The sequence below is a fragment of the Miniopterus schreibersii genome, assembly GCF_964146895.1.
Source record: "Miniopterus schreibersii genome assembly, chromosome: 4".
In the NCBI taxonomy this organism is placed as follows: Eukaryota; Metazoa; Chordata; class Mammalia; order Chiroptera; family Miniopteridae; genus Miniopterus; species Miniopterus schreibersii.
In genome coordinates, this window is record NC_138105.1 from 40,736,439 (window position 1) to 40,758,657 (window position 22,219).

Here is a 22,219-nt window from a genome sequence, read left to right on the forward strand (position 1 = left end):
TAAAACATAGCTTACTAAAAATAGCATTTTCATCTAGCAACCTAACTCTATTGATTGAATGGTGGTTCTCAGTCTTGGTGGCACATTAGTGGATCTCAGGTGAGATCCTGGGCATCAATTTTTTGAAAAAGTTCTCCAGATATACAGTTAGGATTGTGAATCACTGGACCACCCTGACTTCTTTTTGTCCACACAAATATTGGCTATTTCCTTAATAATTAGCTCTTCCAGTAAAGGTCCAAGGGAGAGATTAGGGAGCCTTGGCAAGTGTTACATCAGGCATGTGCTCCATCAGTAATACCACAGAGACCTCAGAAAACAAGTATAAAGAAACACATATCTTAACCCTAACATTCTGCAAATTTCTGAGATGACACATAAATTTTGAATTCTACCAAAGAATTCGCAGTAATGATCTTCTTTCCTGAAATACCAGTTGTGAAATACCTTTTAAGAGATTTCAAAATAAGAAGTTCCACTGTTCTTTTCCCCCCAGTTCTCTGGGATAATGTAGGGTTAGTAAGATTACAGTGGTGATGTTTCATAATGGCAGGGTTGTTGGCTCAAGAATGTAGAAAATGCTGTTCTTCTTCAGGTTATCAGGTCAAGCTTAACTACATATAGGGTTCAGAACTGAAGACCTAAATGCAGTAGTCATCCGAGTTCTTCCTAAAGTACTGTAAGGGGATAAGCTTGTTAACAAGCTGCTGGGACCGGTGTGCTGAGAGCTCAGAGGAGCAGCAGCAGGTAGGTGCCTTAACTTGGAGGAGGGGGGGGTGGCATTAAGGGAAACTTCAAAGAAGAGTTCTTGGGCTAGGTCTTAAAGAGTGAGTAGGAGACTAAAAACAAAACAACAAAATATAAAGCCATGGAGGAAGAACAAACCATGTGGGCATTTGCTGCAGTCATCTGTGGAGGTGAGAGATGGGAGAGGTGAGGCCGGCAAGTGTGGTTTAGAGAACCTAGTATGCCATCCTGTGAAAGGAGTTTAACTTGATCCTAATTAGAACTCTGGACTTCACTTTCCTTTCCCTGAGATCCTTTCATTTAAGATCACTGGCTTCCCACAATCGTCCAGAGGAACAGAAAACTCGAAAAGCATTCCATCCAGGCTTTGAGGATGGAGTGCTATCCTCAGTGCTATCCGCACTGTGTGGAGTGCTATCACAGATGCAAAATAATTTAAGGAATGGTCTCAACTTTCAAGAAACTTGAAGTCTAGTTGGGAAAATAATTCACAAGCATTTAGAACTTTTGGAAATGTACATAGTAAAAATTACATGGTTCCAAACTGTTCTGTAGCAATGCAAGAGATATTTCAGGGCAGTAGCCAGTGGGTTCCCAAAAGCCCAGAGGGAAGGTGTGGTGAGGAAAAGGGAAGGTTTGGACAGAACCTTGAAAAATGGATGAGTTTCCAGCAGTAGAAAGGAGTTTAAACATTCACCAGTAGGATAAATATTGTGAACGAAAACAAGGAGAGGGATGTAAACCACACTGGGAAAAGCAGAAGGCATAAGATAAGGAATTAGACATGCACTTAAAAAGGGACCTTTGATTTTTTTTTTTTTAATCCTATTGTAAGGAACAGTCTAATCCTGTCTATTGATTGGATGGTGGTTCTGAGTCTTGGTGGCACATTAAAATTACCTGCTGAGCATTTAAAACTACCTATACCTGGGCTAGGGCTGAACCCCCAAGCTAGGCTACTGTAGCGGATCTCAGGTAAGGTCCCAGGCATCAATTTTTTCTCAAGTTCTCCAGATATTTGTTATGTCCAGTTAGGGTCGAGAATCACTGGACCACTCTGACCTCTTCTCTTTTGCCTACCCATATATTTGCTATTTCCTCAATTATTAGCTCTTCCAGTAAAGGTACAGGGAAGATATTCGGGGGCCTTGGCAAGCGTTAGAGCAGGCATGTGCCCCGTCAGTTACACCACAGACAACTTAGAAAACAAGTATGGAGCAGTTACCAAGCTTTCTTTATAACAGCCCATTTGCCATTTAGGCAAACTAGGCACATTTTGCGAATGTGTTAATATTATTGCAGATAATGGCTTGGGACTAATGCAGATTGAATTTATTTATTCATTTGTTTTTGTTTATTTATTTATTTTTACCACTAGGGAATATCTGCGTAGGGAGAATAGAACTCCATCTGTACTTTCTTGCCAGTATGTATGTGCATCTCCACTCTCTGTGGGGGGTGTGATGAACATCGACCTAAGACCTCCCTGCAATGTGACAAGTCTGTCTTCAGTTTAATATATGCAATTTGCTTAAATACAGAAAGTATTTAAAAGAACAGTTCTTTTAAACTGAAGTTTAAAAATACCCCTCGTATCTGTAGAGGTTTATTATTATTTTTATTATTAATTTATGGTTCAGACATCTACCTTGCCTGACAATTCTCAGCCAAATTGCAGATGGGTTGGGCGGGTGGCAGTTGTGTGAACGTCCCCGTGAAGCATGGATAGTGTGAGGTCGCCCATACTTTATTCTTGCCTCTTTGGTTGGCATGTTCAGCAGCTGAGCACCTCCTTGGGACTAGGGAAGGGGGAAAAGAAAGATGAAAGGTGAAGAGACATGGATCCAGCCCTCAAGAAACTCTAGGGGCGTCAAACACTGTAAACTAGGAACGAGGCAGAAATGGAGAGCTTGGAGGGGCCTCCCCAGGGATGGCACCCCGAAGAGGTTGAGCTGAACCCAGGGGGTGGATTACCTGCCCAGGGGGAGCATGTGTCAGGGCCAGAGGCAAAACAGAAGCCGAGTGTTAGGGGAGCTGCAGGCATTTGCGATATGGTTGGAAGGCAGAGAGGCAAAAAGTGAGGCTGGGAAAGATAGGGAAGACTTGGGGTCCCTGTGCCTTGCCAGAGTTTGGGCTTTGCCCTACAGGCACTAGTACTCACTGAGCTTAGGGAATGTGTAATTGCGATGCAAATTCTCTAAACCTTATGGATATTTATTTAGTTTGGCAGTCTGATGTAAGTATATTTCCATTGGGGTCCATGGACTATACATGCTGTTCTTTTTTGATGTTAATGTAGTAGCCAAGTTAATCCTGAAACCCTGAGATGAGACACTGGTATCACAGTATGGTGCTTTTAAAATGCAAACTTGCTGATGAAGTCTTATTACTGCGTCATTTACTCAACTTAAAATTCCATATAGAAAATGACAACAAACAGTTTGCATAGTTCCTCTCAAGCAAATCTGCTCCTAATGGGAGTCTAGTAGTTAAAATGATTTTTTTCACATGAATTTTGTTGAAAATTGCTTTGACTGCTTGATTTTGAAGGTTTCTAGAAAACTTGTCCTTTTTTGTCCGTTACTGCTCTGCAGCATTGGTGAGGCAATGTACAGTTTTCTCTGGGGCTACCAAGGCAGCCAGGATAAAAATAGGGCAAACTGTAAGAATCCCAGATATTTCCAGATAACAAAGACTGATTTATGTGGACCCATTCTGTGCTCTGACAAAACATAGAGAAGCTTTTGTGCTGTGATTAGCAAGGATGCTGATGTCAGTTCTCTCTTCGAGCATCAAGCTTTATTCTGTAGCTAAATTGTGCTTTGTACCATAATCCAGAGAACCTTTGTATCTGCCTTATTAAAGTGTGTAGTTTATGTAATTGCTTTTGTTTTCCAGTTTAATCTGTGCCAGATTCAATGAGAGTGACTCATTTTGTGACTGAGACAAACATTCCCATTTGGACCGTGTTAAAAATAAATAAATAAGTGGCAGGTGCTGCTTGGCTAAATTCTGTGTTTTAATGCTGTAATTTCCTGCTGTAAAGGGCTCCTCTCATATAATGTCTACTCAGGTCTCCGTAATTACTAGCCCAATCTATCTAGTGCACCGCAATTCATTGCTACTCATTTCTTGGCTGTTTATTTTAGTTTCCAAGTGCCCTGTACATTTTAACAATATCGTTCACCAGAGAAGCAGTGAAATAAATGGGGGGGGGGGGAGGCACAGTTAACCAGAAGACGAAAGAGTGACACATAAGCTGTAGCAAAAGGACACATTTCCTTCTTTTCTCTTTTTGTCATTTTCCCAAGATGTTTTGTGCATGTGTTTTGATAAAAACTGTCTTAGTTATGTTTAGTTTATTATGTATATGTTAACTATTGGAGCCCTTTTCTTCAAATGGAAGATGTTTCGAAAGCACACCTTTCTCTTCAATGTGTCCATATAGTTAATCTAATGTTCTCAAAAAATTTTACAGCTTTATAGTCATAGGGGAATTCTGTTTATTGTACAAATATTTCTAGGCACCAGGCACATGCAATGCATTGAGTAATTAATGGCAAATAAAGTAGATATGGTCACTGTCTTCAGGGAGTTAGATACTATATAAATAAATACAAAGAGAAATTGAATTGCAAAATTACAGAAATCACTACATAGGTAAGTAATAGAGTCCCTAAAACTATGCCCTGCTTTCCATTGGGAGGGTTGGGTTGAGGGTGTTAAGGATAGAGAAGGCTTGAAGATTAGAGTCAGCCTGGTAAAGACTGGGGGAACAAACATACTGGACTGAGGAAACAGCATGTGCAAGGTTCCTGAAGCAACTTATAAACCATATTATTAGAAGGGAGGCGTGACAGTTGATAAAAACGATTATAGGTGAACTCTGTGAGCCCAACAATGTGGCACTATTTAGCATAGGGGCACATCACCCTCCATATAGTCCAACACTCAGAGCTTCACAGAAGTGCAGTTATAGAAACTGATGCCTATGAATCATTGGGAAATGGATGGATTTATTCAATGAATTATGTAGTGAGGCATTTAGAGAGATTTTCATGTGAGACAGTAAAGTTTTAAAAAGTCACTTCTGTGTTTAAAGATGGAACCTTCGCTATCTGGAGAAATCATTTACTAAAAAAATAGGATTCCATGATAGCCGTGGGTACATGACATAATGCTGTGTTGTCTTTTCTGTTTCTTCTCTATTGCTTTTTCAGGCTTGCCACCTGATACAGAGGTATCCATAAAGGCATAATTTTACTGAGAGATGATAGTTATTTATTTTGAAGTAAATAGATGTCTTACACTGAACCGATTTTTGTAATCCAGAAACCAGTGCTAAATTCATGTGAAGTTAACACTCTGACTTTTCAATATTATCTAAAGCATCTGTAGAACTCCACATTGCCCTCTTCTTCTGAACACCAATCATTTACATTTACTTTTGAGCTGCAGTCAGACTAAGAGGTTAAATTAAAATCTTGATGTTTTAGGCCTTCGTGATTCTCTGCTAACCTTGCTAGAGGACTGCGTGTTTCCGTGAAGGAACGCCTGTCCACTTAGCCATGGTTCTGCAGGTATTTTGCCAGGGTTGCTGTGTTCTCAAATACTTTTGTGTACAGTAAAGCAGTTTCTTCATAATCAGTAAACTCCTCAAGAGCAGGAATCGTGAATTACCTACTTGTATTTCTTTCCACATGTACCTGGCATAGTTTTTACAATATAATCCATAACTTATTGACTGGTAACTTCATTGATTTACTTCTTAATATATCTAGCTTTTCTTAAATGTGTACAACTTAAAAGAATCTGTTATAATGCTAAACTTTAAGTTATCCAAGTTATTGGTACAGTTGTCCAAGATATTAAAGACCAAATGAGCTGGTTTATGGACCACTCAGACCATTTAGTTTTCATTTTTTCTGTCTCTGCCTCAGGCCATTGTCATAGCTTCCTAGGACCTCCGACAGCGAACGACAAGTCAAAATAGATTCATGTCAAGATGGAGACTAAGTCCAAACATCTATTGGACGATTTTAGTTAATCCCCTTGTCTCCCTCTCACCTGTATTTTTCAGGATAAAATGAAGCAGTTTTTAGTTGATGCCTTTTGTGTTACATATGCCAAATTTTTTAAAACATAAAAAATATAGAGACCCTATTGTGTCATACTAGTATTGTTTTTGATAGCAGATTTTAAAAAATAGACTGATATATGTTAAGGAAGAAATAGAAATAATGTTTTGGGGCAGTTGGCCTTTGCTACAGTACCGACAGTGTGTGCATTCTTTGTCTAATTAACCTATGTAGAGCACGAAACTTATTTACTGCTATGAATAAAATTTCTGAAATCACCATAAGTGTAAAGCTGTCATTACCCCAAGTTATTAGTGGAAGGGACTATTTATTCTTTTTCAGAAACAGAGGGTCGAGGTGTTGGGACTGGTGCTCCATCATGACCTCCAAACGAACAGAAATGTACAGAGGCCATTAAGAATATTTGATTTCATTGGGGTTCATAAATTGTCATGTTTCTCAGTCCTTCCACCTCCTGGAGTGTCTTCTTGGGGGATCCTCACATGTTCAGTTTGGAGCAGAGAATGCCTCTTACTAGGTGACCGAGACTTGTTAAAATCGGCTTCTTTGCAGTCTGACTGCCAACCAGGAAGACCTTCAGAGAGGAGTAAGGCTTCATTTTTTTTCTGGGCAGAAATGTTAGGTTTAAAGACTGTGGAAGCTGACTGTTTTAGTCATTTGCTCCTGCTTTTATTATTTGATCAACATAGATTTTAGGGACAGTAATAGTAAAAGAATTTTAGGCTTCTTTAGGCATAGTAGTCAACTCAAAATGTCCTAAAGCTTTTGCAGGCAGTACATGGTGAGTATAGGTCCAGGCTGTCAATATATGGAAGAGAAAGAAAAAGACTTAAAAAAAGTTGTATCCCATACTCAAGAATACAGCTTTTGCCCTGGCCAGTTGGTTGGAATGTAGTCCCATAGACCAAAAGGTTGCAGGTTTGATTAACGGTCAGGGCACATGCCTGGGTTTCAGGTTCAATTCCTGGCCGGGGCGTGTGTAAGAGGCAACCAATCGATGTCTCTCTCTTTCTCTTTACCTCTTTCTCTCTCTCTCTCAAATCAATTTTAAAAACAGTTCCTCAGGTGAGGATTAATAAAAAATACATTTCTTATTTATGTAGTCTGAACAGCAAGCAATCTGGCCAAAAGGAAGACATACGCCATTTCTTGGCTTATTTTCCAGGAAACCAGGAAAGCTTCTATACCCATTTTTACCCCCCACCCCCACCCCTTAGCCCCACAGAGAGAGAGAGACCTATAGCTTGAATATGAAGGAGTGTTTTTGAAGAAGCACCTTTATGTGTATTCTTTACGGCATGATATTAAAGCATGAAAAAATACTGTTAAAAAAAGCTGTCGTAAGATATACATAACAAAATTTACCATTTTAACCATTTTTAAGTATGCAGTTCAGTGGCACTGAGTACATTCACGTTGATGTTCAGCCATCACTACCATCCATCTCCAGAAGTTCATCTTCCCAAACTGAAACTCTACCCATTAACACTAACTCCTCATGTCCCTTTCCCCTCAACCCCTGGCTTTCTGTCTTTATGAAGTTGATTATTATAGGTACCTAATGTAAGTGGAATTGTACAATTTTTGTTCTTTTGGAACTGGCTTATTTCACTTACTGTAACATCTCAAGGTTCATCCATGTTATAGCACGTGTCAGAATTTTCTTTCCTTTTAAGGCTGAGTAATATATATACACACACGCCACAATGTATGTATCGTCATTCATCAGTAGACACTTGGGTTGCTTCCAGTGTTCGACTGTTATGAATAATGCTGCTGTGAATATAGGTGTACAAATACCTGTTTGAGGCTTTGATTGAAATTCATTTGGATATATATCCACAACTGGAATTTTTTAAGGAACTGCCATACCTATTTCACAACAGTTAGGCTGTTATATATTTCTACCAGCAGTACAAAACATTTATTTTCCGCTTTTTCAATAATAGTCACTTTACTATGTACAAAGTGGTATCTGTTTGTGGTTTTGATTTGCATTTCTCAATGATATATGATACTGAACATCTTTTCATGTGCTTATTGGCTAATTGTGTAACTTTGCAGAGTCTATTCAAACCCTTTGTACATTTTTTAATTGGGTGGTTTATTTTTGTTGTTATTGAGTTATAGGAGTTCTTTATGTGTTCTGGACATTAATTTCTTATCAGATATATGACTTGCAAATATGTTCTCTCTTTCTTTGAGTTGCCTTTTTACTCTGTTGGTCATATCCTTCAATGTATAAAAGTTATATATTTTTAAATGTTTTTATTGATTTCAGAGAAAGGAAGGGAGAGGGAGAGAGAGAGAGAGAAACATCAGTGATGAGAGAGAGCCATTGATTGGCTGCCTCCTGCACGCCCCCTGCTGGGGATCGAGCCTGCAAGCTACGCATGTTCGCTGGATCATAGGTTGACGCTCAACCACTGAGCACCCTGGCTGGGCTAAAAGTTATACATTTTGAAGCCGTTCGGTTTACTTATTTTTTTTTGTTTTCTGTGCCATATCCAAGAAGTCATTGCCAAATATAATGCCATGAAGCTTTCCCCTATGTTTTCATCTAAGAGTTTTATAGTTTTAGCTCTTACATTTAAGTTTTTGGTCCATTTTGAACTAATTTTTATATGATGTAAGACAAGACTCTGACTTCATGATTCTGCATGTAGATATCCAGTTATTCTAGCATTATTTGTTGAAACCACTGCTTTTTTAATTAGTAAAAACGAAATCTTCTTTGTTTTGTTGACTTGATACTACATCTTGGTGTAATATCTTATGATATCAATCAATATCTTCTAATATTCTATTAGAAAACCCAATAGAAAATAATAAATTTGTATATGCACGCATTAAGTTAATTTGGGCATTGGTAAACTCTGCCGGAGTGGTGATAATTCGTTGGAAATAAATAAAACATTGTACATGACTTTCTCTGGATAATGCCTTTGTAAATTTGATGGATATATGTGCATCTTGAAAAGTGTCTCAAGCTAATACGAGCTGGATGTTTGTGCTTCGTGCCCAGGCATGGAAGAGGAGGTGGTTCGTGTTGCGCAGCGGCCGTTTGACTGGAGATCCAGACGTCCTGGAATATTACAAACATGATCACGCCAAGAAGCCCATCCGCATCATCGACTTAAATCTCTGTCAGCAAGTCGATGCCGGATTAACATTTAACAAAAAGGAGTTTGAAAACAGCTACATTTTTGATATCAACACCATTGACCGGATTTTCTACCTGGTGGCGGACAGTGAGGAAGAGATGAATAAGTGGGTCCGTTGTATTTGCGACATCTGTGGGTTTAATCCTACAGAAGAAGGTAAGGTCGGGTCTTTGTTACTCAGCCTCTCTCCTTTATTACTACAGTTTTAGGACTGTTACAGAATTTTTTATTTCAGTTATACAACATAATACTTGGGATTTTTTTTTATAATAATGATAACATTTGGAGAAAGCAGCTAAACCCTTTAATCAGTTTGGGCAGAAACTTTTTATAGGTTTTAAAAAGAAAAATGTAACCATTGTGGGGGCAATGTCTAAATAAATGTCCTTAAGAAGAAGGTGACAAGAAGACATACTATTTCAGAGCCTTTCTTGAATTCCTATATAAATGTGAAGTTGAACCTTAGAACACTGCTGTTTTTGACCTATTAAAAGCAGCATTTTCATGTGGCTCAACTTAACTCTTTAGTTATTTTTTAAACTATGTTGCCATGGCGTTTAGCGTACCTATGAAAAGCAAGTGAGAATCAATCACAGAACGTGATGAAAAAGTAATAAACCAATGAGTTTACCTGCCACAGGGGTAAGAGGGGGCTCAAGGTTTACATAAGAAAGCTTCTCAGAGGAAGATAAATTGTAAATTGTAGACTTTTGAAGGGAGTAGAATTTCTACATTAGTGAAAAGAGGGATACAGAACCCTCCAGGCTTAGGGGCTAGAGAGAGGAAGGACCAAGAGGAGGAATCTAATTCTGCTTGACTCCAGAGGGCAAGGCGAGAGTTGCTTGAGGATCTGAGATTTGGGGTGCCTGGCGTGCAAAGAGGCCTCAGGAAGAATTTTACGAGTGGAATTCCTCTCCAGGTGCATTTATGTAGCTGTCCTGACCACATATTCCCTGTCCACTTCTCTTCCTTGTCAAGCAAACACTAAGAACCTACACAAGCGACTCCAGTACAAAGTTCGGTTTGCAGGGCCAAGAATCAGGAATAATGTCTTTGACCCTATTGTCTTCATGGTTATACTCAAGTTCACAAGTGTGAGTTTCCAAATATCTATATTTAGGAGTGCTGGAGATTCAGCAAGGGGTGGAGAAACTATTAACAATCAACATCAAGTTTGGGATTGAAGTGAAACAGTAATCATCTCTGATTAGCTCAGGTCAGCATGCTGTTTCCTCTCTGGCCAGTCAGCAGCCCAGGAGAAGGGCCTTCCAGGGCTGGGGTTGGCCCAGTGGGGTCGGGGAAACCCCTTGGTAAGGACTCCAGAATGCCCAAGGGAACAGCGCAGAGAGAGGGAGGAGGCGCCCCGCTTAGACAGGAGGCGGCTAGTGAACGAGAGCCCTTCACCCTTCACCAGAGCTCTAGCGATGAAAAGCCTCAAGACGGTGTTTCATGTGGGGAATTAAGGCTTCAGTTGTTTTTGTGAAGTTATTAAATGTGTTCACATTTTAAGTAGGTGAGGGGGATTATTTCTAACTCCAGTTAAACTGCTTTTCTTTCTTGTTTGCATATGTAGTCTGTATTTGAGTGCAGTGGAGGATTTTAAAGTTAAAGACACAAATGAGATAGCTTTTTATTTAATGGTTACTTAACAACCACTCAGTAATGAAAATTATTGGATTTGGATACCACATTAAATTTGTTATGTGATGGATTTTCAGTTAAAATAATTTAAGTCGTTGTACAATCTTTTTGTTGGTATTCTTTTGCCTGCTGCCTTTTCAATTTAGAATTTGTTTGGGAGACATAAAGGTAGACTTCTGTCCCCATTGGTTGCTTGTATAGATTCGACTGATCTGAAAGACTAAGTAGGTGTTCTTCCATCTCTCTTTGTTTTCTTTATTATTCTCCTAAATATATTTAACAAAAGAAATGAGATGCCCCCCTTAGAGGAGCTACATTTTTCAGTTAAGGAATATGATTGTCTAGTTTTTGGAAGCCCATTTGAGGGTGAGTAGTGTTGAGAACCCCACAAATTAGAATTTCTAATGCTTGTCCTGGCCAGTGTGGCTCAGTTGGTTGAGGATAGTCCTGTGCACTGAAAGGTCGCCGGTTCAATTCCCAGTCAGGGCACATGCCCAGGTTGCGGACTGGATCCTGGATCAGGGTGAGTGTGGGAGGCAGCCAATCGAAGTTTCTCTCTCTCTCTCTCTCTCTCTCTGCCCCTCCCTCTCCCTCTTTCTCGGTCTCTAAAATCAATAAAAACATATTTTTTTTAAAAAAAAAGAATTTCTAATGCTCAAGTGTTCCAGATTAATTTTGTAAGTTTTAAGGCATGGCATCTGGTCCATTTGTCCACTTTATTATGATTCTTATCACCTGGGACCTTGATGAACACCCAGTCAGCTCTGAGAAGAAGAAAAGTTTTGTCTGAGTTTGCCAGCACTCTACTAGGCTTTGAGCATTTATTCAACCAATATCTACTGGGTGTCTAGCCAGGGAGACAGATGGCCGACGTTAAACACACAGAATGAGCATCTAGTGGGAGAGGACTCGTGCCCAAAAATTTATTAGTTGATGAGTGCAAGATTATATATATTTTTCACATACATATATAAAATTATACTTTAAAATGTATTTAATTTATATAATGTGTATTTGATAAAGTATTAATATGTAATATTAAAGTATAATTAACATGGAATATTAAAGAATGCTACTGTGGTACTGTCTTAATACAGTTCTTGCCCTTGTGGAGCTTGCTGTCAGTCTAGTAGGAGAGACAGGAAGATGACCTAGGAATTATATACCTGTTGATAAGTAGTCTGCTGAAGAAAAAAATACGGATAGATAGCAGCTGATTGAGTCTTAAGAGGGTGAGGAAAAGCACAGGTAGATCTGCCCATTACCTAGACCTGTCCCCGTGAGCCCTATGCTCTTCCCATTTCAGAGAGTTGAGTTTTAAATGGCTCTGTGACTATAGATAATGTACTGAGACCTTTATTTTTGTACTTAGCAGAACATTTTCTTTGTAGTCAGAACTCATCACAATGTCTTTGCCTATTTTCACTTTATAAACTTACCACTTTCAGGAGAGGGGGAAGTTCCGAAACTTGAAAAGTACACTGACCTCTTCAGTGACCAAACTCCCAAATCCCTATAAAACAGATTAGAAGTGAATCTCAATTTGTGAACTTTTTATCTTCACAATATCCATAAAAGGGGAGGTTGTAAGAAAATGCATAGTATGATTAAGCAAATTTGATATATATAATCTAAGTTGCTTACCAAGAACAGCTATGCTAATCGCAAATCATTTTTATCTGTTCATTGAAACAGGCCCCTAAGGACTTCAATTTGCCAACGCTTTCTAAATTTAGTTCATAAGCTGTATCTAAATGTAACTGCATTTATTTATTTTAATTCTACAATTTAGATATTTTACAAGTTTATCCTGGCCATCCTTCAAATAGCCAGTTAGAAATGTCTGACTATACTGTGTTGAAGACTTGAGTTTCTTGGAAGAAATCAGTAAAAAATGAACAATCCTTCATTGTATAGTATCAAGGAACCACAAAAATATTTTATTTCACTCTATAATTTGGGGTTTTGATGCATAGCAGCTAAACTGCAAAAAAAGGTTTTAAGATCAACCACTGTATTTCCTTATTCATTTGGAGTAGCTGACTTTGCTAGGTGCCCTTTTTTAAAAAAATCTACACATTTGAAGATTTGTACCAAATTCTAAACCTCCGAGAACTGCTGTTATCCTCTTTGATTATATTCATACAGTTTAATATGACAAGGTAAATATCAAAATGTCTTTACTGCCTGCTTTATATTCTCTTGCTTCCAAATAGGTCCCCCCTCCAATCACTAAAGAGGTGTTTTTGTTTTTACCTAGATCTCTCCCCTGAGCCTTGTGCTTTTTCCATTTCAGAGAGTTGAAGATGCTCCCACTCTTGGCTTAAAACTGATAACACAAAATGATATTTCATTATACTAGTTCAGGCTAGACATGGGAAGAAGTAGACTCTGCTTGGATATTACAGTCTGCGAAAATAACTATTCCCAGTCCCTAGGAGAATAACTAATTTTCTCCTGAAAACAAAAGGAAAGGGGAAAACTCTGACCTGTGTTTTGATTCCAGGAACCTCTCAAAATATCGTTACCATGTTATTTCCGCTGCCCCAGGTGACCACAGCTATTATTGACTACTCAGAATGCTGGCATACTGAATCTGTTTTTAAATTTCAGCTGGTTGAACTGTGTGTGGTTCCTATGAATGTTTTTATTTAGTAGGTTTGAGGGTAAAAACTAATTTCTTTTGTTTTTCTTGGAAATGGGCAGATTTATTTTTGTTTCTACACCGACTTGGAAGCTGGTAAGTCTGCTGAACAAGTGCCGGGAAGCACACACAGCCTAGGGCTCGTATGCAGCCAGCTCCTGGTCTAATTTTAGGATGTGCCGTTAGAAAGCTGCCTCTTATCGGTTGAGTAGCTTTTCTCAACATGCCTAGGTAATAGTGGCTTAGAAAGAATAGTGTGATTCTCTGTTCGATTTTCTTCTCTTTGGGAAAGTAGGTTAGTAGAGTGTATGATTGTCTGACCACTGTGTTGTACAACTGAAACTAATACAAAAAATGTAAAAAAAAATAATTAGAATAAAAGTAGGTTAAACTAACATGTAAGAGTATACATGTGCTCCCTTCCTGTAAAGTGGTGTTTCTTTTTTTTTTTTTTTTTTATCTTTAGGGATTTTATTGTTTCACTTTTAAATTTTATTTTTGTTTAAAATATTACAGATGTCCCTTTTTCTTCCCAATGACCCACTCCACCCTGTCCCACCCCCCTCCCCAGTCTCTCTCCCCACCCTTGTCCGTGTCCTTGGGTTGTGCGTATATGCATATAAATTCTTTGGTTACTCTCTCCCCCTCCACCCACCCGCCTTCCTCCATCTCTCTGACATTCGTCAGTCCAATCCATGCTTCCGTGTCATTGAATCTATTCTGTTCATCAGTTTATTAAGTTCTTTAGATTCCACATAGTAGTGTTTCTTAATTAGGGAACTTTTAAATTTCTTTTTATTCATTATTTTTTACTTGGGTATCACTCATTACTATGAAAAAGCACAGAACTTAAGTGTACAGTCCAATATAGTTTTATATATCCACCTTTATCTATATATACAAATAGAAGTCTGTATAATTGCCACTCAGATCAAGAAATGAAAATTTCCAGTCCCCAAAAGGTTTTCTCATGCTTCTTCCCAGGAACTCCCCCCCACCCCCAAAGCCCAAATATAACCATTATTTTGTGTTTATAACTGTAGATTAGTTTTGCCTGTAGTTAGACTTTGTATAAATAAAACCTTTGAGCCTGGCTTGTTCTTCCCAATATTAGGTCTGCGGGATTCACCCCTGTAGCACGGAGCAGTTCTTAATCCCGTGTAGCATTCCATTGTGTGACTATATAACAAACTGTTCATCAATTCAAATGTCAGTGGACATTTGGGTTGTTTCTAGTTTTTAGTTAATACAAGTAAAACTGTTGTGACCATTCTTATATGTGTCTTTTGATGGCCATGAACCCTTAGTTTTGGGGGGTATATAACCATGAGTGGAATTGCTACATTATAGGACGTATATATACATTTAGCATTAGAAGATTTAGTAGCTTTAGTTTTCCAAAGTTATTGTATCAGTTGCTTTTCTACCAGCAGTGTATGAGACTTTCAGTTACTCTGCATTCTCACCAACACTGGTATTTTCGGTCATTCATTTTAGCCATTCTAGGGAATGTGTAGTGATATTGCACAGTGGTTTTAATTTGCATTTTCCTGGGCACCAAGTCAACCAGAGAGTTTGTTTTGTTTTATTACACATTTTCAAGCTACTGCCTTTAAGATCTTGATTCATTGAGTCTTCTGAGGTGGACCCCAGGCACCTAGATTTCTAAAATACCCTACAAGCGATTCTGAAGTCATCAGACCTCTGGGATAAGAATTCGGCATTTGTCACCACTTCCTAAAGGTTTATTTTCAAAGTCTCAAGAAAATTTTCACAATCTGTGAAGGAGATGGTCATAACAAATAAGATAAAAACTTTTCTACTTGAAACACATTAAAGAGATTGGGCTGATTAGAGGTCTTCCATATTTGATTAAATAAATAGAAGAAACTACAGGTTGCTTCACTGGAAATTGCAACTACTGCTGTTTTTTGTTTGTATCCATTTGTGAGATTTACCTTTATAAAATGTTCTTTCATTAAAAAGTGGTCTGTTCAGAAGTTAGAAGATTATTTTAGCACTAATGATAATGCATACTCTTTGTGGACCTTTATTTGCTAAGTTAGACATAGATCTATTCAAAGTGCTTCTCTTTGCAGGAAAAAAAAAAATTCAACAGACCGGATAAGTTAGTAATCAGTAGAAACCTAGTAACCTTGACCTCTGTACCATTAATTGTGAGCATAAAGGTAACACTTTTGCAGTAGAAACCAAGAACATATTCTTTCACCAAATGTCGCCCAGCTTTAGAGAAAAGGTTCTCCCCTGGTCTCCTGACAAGCACATGAGCCACACCACAGTTTTATTACCACATGCTCAGGTGCAGTATGTTAGTAGTGACAAAATCAGGGGACCTATGACATCAACTTTGAAATATCCTACCTTACCAATAAGAAAGAGGAGAATTGCTTCCCTGGGCAGAGGCTCTTGTTAGAAAAATACATATATTATTTTGAATGTTTAGAGGCATTATCAGGGCAACCCAACTTCTGTGATGGCATTAGGGTTTCCAATAGGATAAAACTATGCATTAAGCTAGGGACAGTTGCGGGCCAATTTATTATTTGCGGTTCCCCTCATATACTCACCTACTTCTCTCCACCTAAAGCTGGTTAAGGCTTTCCTTAGCAGTGTTTATTAGTTTTCTAAGTAAAATTCAATTAGGAGTTTGCTCCAATAGCTTATTATTCCTTTAATGGATGCTAATTACACTTTTCATGCTTCTGAATTAAAAGACAGGAAATAATTTTACACACGTAAGCAACCCCTAAACTGACATTGGGTTCTCAGAAACTGCATCCCAGCATTACTTGGAAAGAGCAGAAGTTAGAAACCTAAGTGAGGCAAAAAGCAATAAACATGGTCCACTCAACTACCTTTTGGGCCCAATTGGGGTAAATCGCATGTTTTTATAAGATGGAACAGAAGTTTCTTTTTCAGATCAGTTGACTAACTTTGGCCAGAAATTGTATTTAGAGAATTGTATTTAGAGAATATTAAGACAATGCAGTGCTTGCATTAAAATATGCAGAGCTGAGTAGATGGTCAGATTAACATGAGTAAAATAATCCAAAGACTAAAACTTTGAAAACAGTGCATTTTCTGAGCCAAAGTGGTAGAGCAGTGTTGCCTTTCTTTTAAAGACTTTTGTATGTCATGTTGTTTGGAAGGCTTGGGTTTGCTTTTTACAACTGTTTGAAGATCTTTTCTTTCGTGAGCCTGGTAATGAACATAATAGAAGTTTCTCGCTAGTTCCTGCCCCTTAAAAGTACAGTTGACCCTTGAACAATACAAGGGTTTAGGGGCGCCAGTCTCTGCATAGTTGAAAATTCCCCCCAAAACTCATTCGTTCCTTGGTATCTGCAGGGGGTTGGTTCCAGGATCTTCTGTAAAAGCCCGTCATATAAAAAGTCCCTCATATAATCTATGTGTAGAACAACACATACATTCTGCCCTCCACATCTGCAGGTGCCCAACCACGGATTGAATTTACTGTTTTCAATCCACGGTTGGCTGAATGCAGAGTTGTGAAACCTGAGGGGATACAGAGGGGTAACTGTATATTTATTGAACGCCATATAAGATGGATCCTTGCAGTTGAAACCCATGTTGTTCAAGGATCAGCTATATGTATGTTTTCCCATATTGTGAATAGGTATTAAAAAAAAAAAAGAGAGAGCCTTTGAATTCCAGTCCCTTTTTTCAGAAGATTGAGAGAATCTTGCGCCTATAAAGAGGGTAAATACTTTTTTTCATTCACAAGAAAGAGAAGAAAGATTGGAGAAATGGAAGATTGAAAATGAGATGGTCCCACTGTGTGCATAAACAAGGTCAGATAAAACATGACTCCCTGCTGGGTGATTTTTCCCCACTTAAGATGAATCAATCCCTCAGTTCATTTAGCGTCTAGGCATCAAGTTTAGAAAAAATATTAAAGGGAAAGTGTATGTATAAAAACAACCACCTGGAAAAGTTATTCTAGGAGTTAACAGTTGAAAACTAGAACTCATTCTATTCTCTCTAGTGTTGTTTTTCCTGTGTTTAGTTTCATCTTGTTTTGATCAGAACTAAAAATTGAACTGGCTTTTACAGTTTTACCATGCCCCTCCCTAGAGGAAAGGAGAAGCATATAAAATATACTTGTGAATACAGCCTGTAGGAGACAGTAGCTGCTTTCTAATCCCTCTGCCTTTTGTTTTTCTCCTCAGTGTTATATATATCTTTCTTAAGCTCTTCTTTAAAGGTAAATATTTTTCATAGTTCCCTTAAGTTTAACAAATCACAAGGATTTACTCTGAGTCACTGATTAATCTGTTGCATTTTAAATCCCCTTAAATAAATCTCTGTATATTTGCAACTCAAGCAAAACAGTAAAACACTTCTTAGGGCCTGTTATGTACACTATTTATACTCAACATCTTTTAGACAGGATGCAATACGTATGATTCCCTCTGAAATAATGGCATTATGTTGTATAAATGTCCAAAAATTCATTTTCTTTCCTCACCATTTTCTGTTCTCGCCTTTCATAAATAAGAAGGAATTAATTAATGAACTGGCAAAAAGTGTCGGATTTTGTTAGACGAGCTTGCTTGAAGATTGGACATTGCATGCAACGTAACAAAGATAAAATGTTAGACATTAGCTGAGCTTCCGTTTACTCAGGCCAAATTCTCCAACCGAAAGATGTTTTCAAACTTCATTAGCATCTGTTAGGACTCACAAATTTCTTCAGGGGCAAATTTCAAACTACACACATGTAGGCAAATGGTCTTGCAGATTTGCGAGTGTGCCTCGCTTTGCTCTCTTTCAGCTTGTCAGAGAAAGTGCCGAGTGGATTTTTACTAGGCAAGCGAAACGTTTTTGTGCAAATACCACACGTAAGGCACAGGGGAGCACAGGCTCTGATCCTTTGTGTTTGATTTGGGGACCCACGATGAAATAGAAACTGTGGCAGTTAATCATATTATGTGTTATTAGAACTTTACAATTAGGATTTGAGTTTCTGTGTCTGGGAAGAAGTTATCAAATGAGCTCTGTAAACTTTGCCGTGGTACCTATATGAATATTAAAGTGGAATGCATAAAGACCCGATCAAAAAAGCGTGTGGACGTCTGCTATAGTATCTAGAGAACACAGAGCTGGCATGGAGCTACTCCCTGGTGATGAACAGGCCAAATGGCCTGCATTTGATTTTACTTGGTAGAGCATGTTGACGTAACGAATAGAATATGAATATATTTCAGAATTAATATTTTCTAACATAGACAATAAACAAATGTGTTTATTCATATAGGAGCATTTACCTTTTTCTGGATTTATAGCCGTTCATTTCTAACGAGAGTAACAGAATTTTTATTCTGGGCCCTTAAAATTTTACTTAGTTGCGTCAGTGATTACAGTGGGATTTTATTTTTAGATTTTCAACTCATTTTAAATTACTTCATTCTACCCAGTTGAGCTATTTTCATATGTCTTCTCAGAACATAGTTAATAAATTACTTATTTGCTGACATGAAAATCCTATAGAAATCCAGTCAATGAAAATGAGACGATGCGCTCAGGAAAGAGGTGGTGCCTTAAAGAAAAGCTCTTCCCCTGAACGTGAATCCCGCAGTTAGAACTCGTTCTCCCCAGTCGGCTGAGAAGTAGAAAGGATGGACAGCAGAGTACAGATGAGGTCAAGAGCTGGGCCTGGTATTCACAACACCATGCACCTGTAGGTTCCACCTGATAACATAGGTCACCTTGGAAGGTTGGCTCAGGAAGCACTTTGTCATCATGGGGGAAAAAATCTGCCTTTTGTGCTAAGATTATAGAACATCGAAGATCATCTTCCTTTCCAGAAGCCTCAACATGAAAGACTGTTAGAACCTCTGGAAGAAAGATCCCTACTCTTCAGATCTCTTTGACATGAACCAATTATTTTCTGTATAAATGTTGCTGCTTAGGTCGTATTTGTTTTAATTGACACAATCATGATTTAGCCTGTTTCCATGTGTTTAAACAGTTTTTCTCTAAACTTTCAAGTGGCTTTACTTAAGAAAAACTTCTTACAATGGGATAGAGAGTGATAGTCATATTTTGGTGTCACAGATCCTGTGAAGCCCCCTGGCAGCTCCTTACAAGCCCCAGCGGATTTATCTTCAGGTGTCATCACAACACCACCGTCCGCCCAGGTAGACTCATCTTGTGTCGCCCAGCCTCCTCCGTATCAGCTAATTAACCTTCCACCACATATAGAGACTCTTGACATCCAGGAGGACCCTCAAGACTACCTCTTGCTAATCAACTGTCAAAGCAAGAAGCCTGAACCCACCAGGTAAACCACATATTCCCGTGTGTGTGTGTGTGTGTGTGTGTGTGTGTGTGTGTGTGTGTGTGTGTGTGTGTGTGTGTGTGTACATATTTAGGAATCTTACCTTTAAACTTTTAAAACTATGATTTGAAGGTTTAAAAGAAACCATCTATATAGGCTTATATTTTATGCATATTATTTCAAGTTTGTATCCCTCCACTAATGATTTTTTTATATTCACTAGATTTTGTTGAAAAAACATATTCTCTAGCATCTTTGGCAAGGAACACTTTTACCAAAAGCTCTTTGTGAAACCTAGCTTCCTTTTCGTAGTCTTTGTTACAGACTCACAGTATTACTTGCTTAACAGATTTCACTGATTTATAAATGGTGATCTTGCTCCATTTCTTATGTGATTATAAACCAGCCAAGGGTCATCTTTTGTTTCTGAAGAAGGAGAGGAATACCTACTACTAGAAGATTTTGAAAGCAAAACGATTCCATTGCAGTGAGTGTGTTGTGGTTGCTTTGGATCTGTGTGAGAAATTAATCATACAGGTAAAATCCCAATATAGCAAAATCTATGGAAAATACAAATTGAGCTTTAGTATCTACATCCCTGCTCCAAGACCCCTCTCTTCTTCTAAGCTATAAGATATTTTAATTTGATATTGAGTAATTGGAAGGTTTGAGGTAATGGTAAGTACTGGAGCTGAAAAATAGTGATCATGAGGCCTGTCTCTACCATTAGCAGCTGTGACAGCTAATGATATTGGGTATATTTATTATCATAATTTGTAGTATAAATGTGGGGGTGAATTGCATAGTAGATGTGAAAGATTTTTAAACAGGGTTATTAGGTATTAAGCATTATTTTTTATAACAAAAAGATTTTTTTTTTAATGTAGAAAATGACTGTTAACGAGGCTAGGAATATACAAAGCACTTGTTCAAAAAATTTTATATAGAATTTGTTTAGATCCACAATTTAGTTTCTGCGACTATATCCCTAAGATAATGGAAACAAACACGCCAAAGATGCATTTCTATATATTTGTTGTAATGGGATTTTACCTGTAAGAGAAAAAAAAAATTATAAATCAGCACTAGTTAATAATACCAAATTCTAACTTGATTTTGCTTGTTTGCTGTGAGTATTTAAAATTACACATTCGCAACTTTGTTACCTATGCTACTAACTAAGATTTCATTTTACGGTGAGTCACAATTATTTTTCAATATCAACATTTTAAAAGCCAACAGCTAAGTGACAATTTTCAGTACATTTTCTTTTTTTTATATATATATATATATATATATATATTTTATATATATATATTTATATATATATATTTATATATATATATTTATAAATATATATAAAAAAATATATATTTTTTTATATATATATATATATAATGTCTCTCATTGATCTTACTTTTATCACAACTTTTCTGTTGTGGTAGAAATTATGCTCAGATATATTTTGCATCTACTTTTTTTCAAAAGCGACAGTTAACAAGTATTTATGATGTGCCCACTATTTTACTAGGTGCTACAAACTAATTACGTAAGTTACAGCCCCCTCAGATACAGTCACCTTCACAGTTTACAAGTAAACCTTGTGAAAAAGTCAGAACGTGGAAGCATTTTAAGTGTCTATAGATGGAGGCAAGATAAGAGAACTTCAGCTCAGACACATGTAGGAAAAATTTTCCCGGACTCCCAGGCTGAATTAAATGCCTCTGGGTTTTCATATATGTAAATATGTTGGAAATTCCTGCCCTGGGAGGGGCAGGATTTGAACTACATACACCTGGTTGGTGAGAGAAAGAGAGACTATCATTAGTAATCTGCATAAAGTGCTTGAGGGAAAGGGAGAGGTGAGAATGAGAGTGATGGGTTGAAGATAAGGAGGAGAGCCTGCTTGGATAAAGGGTTCCGTTTGGGGAAGAGTAAGAGGAGATAGGACATAAAAGGTGGAGCCAGGTGATTAGTAAGCCTCAGTGCCAAGGGGCGAAGTTTGTGGGCTTTTTGGAGTTCCCTGTAGAGGGACCCTAAACAGGATTTTCTCTGGGTATGTGAGATGAAAACCATATTTTGAAAATACTGATTTTACCCCAGCATGGCAGTATGACCCATGCATACGTTGGAAGGAGAAACCAGAGGGGAAAAGTTCACTTAGGAGGGTCCAGTGGTGTAGAACGCAGCAGAGACACGGACCTGAACTTGGGGTGGTGACAGTGGGAATAGGGCAGGGGATGGGCACTTGCTTAGGAGGAAAGACTCTGTACCTGGGGATGGTGGAAACCAAAGAGAATGAACCCAAGCTGATTGGGGTTTGAGCCTAGAGGACCCGAATAAAGACATTTCTTTTAATGGCAAGTCAGAAAGGGCAGTCAATTAGAGAAGTAAGTTGGGCTTGGTTTGCTACACAGGAGCAAGGTAATACTGGGATAATGAAATGGAAGTATATTTGAACAGTTGGAAAATATGGGACTCAGAGTGTAGTGAGATGAGAATTGTCAGCATTCAGTGGAAGGCGATGAGAGGACTTTTTCATGGTGTGTGTGGTCAAGAAAGGGAGGACTGAAATCTGTTGGTCGTTCCCAGGCGGAGAGACAGG

The 22,219-nt window shown here is 38.1% G+C and overlaps 1 protein-coding gene across 4 annotated transcripts in view; it reads left to right on the forward strand.

Annotated features, from left to right (window-relative positions):
* Positions 1 to 22,219, forward strand: part of GAB1 (GRB2 associated binding protein 1) — a 119,934-nt gene that overhangs the window by 72,858 nt on the left and 24,857 nt on the right. For 2 of the 4 annotated variants that reach the window (XM_081135329.1, XM_081135331.1), the window contains exons 2-4: positions 8,872 to 9,166; positions 19,392 to 19,617; positions 20,021 to 20,101. In XM_081135329.1, coding sequence (XP_080991455.1) covers positions 8,872 to 9,166; positions 19,392 to 19,617; positions 20,021 to 20,101 — 602 coding nt within the window. The remainder of the gene's footprint in view (positions 1 to 8,871; positions 9,167 to 19,391; positions 19,618 to 20,020; positions 20,102 to 22,219) is intronic. The other 2 variants (XM_081135330.1, XM_081135332.1) reach the window with 1 other exon arrangement.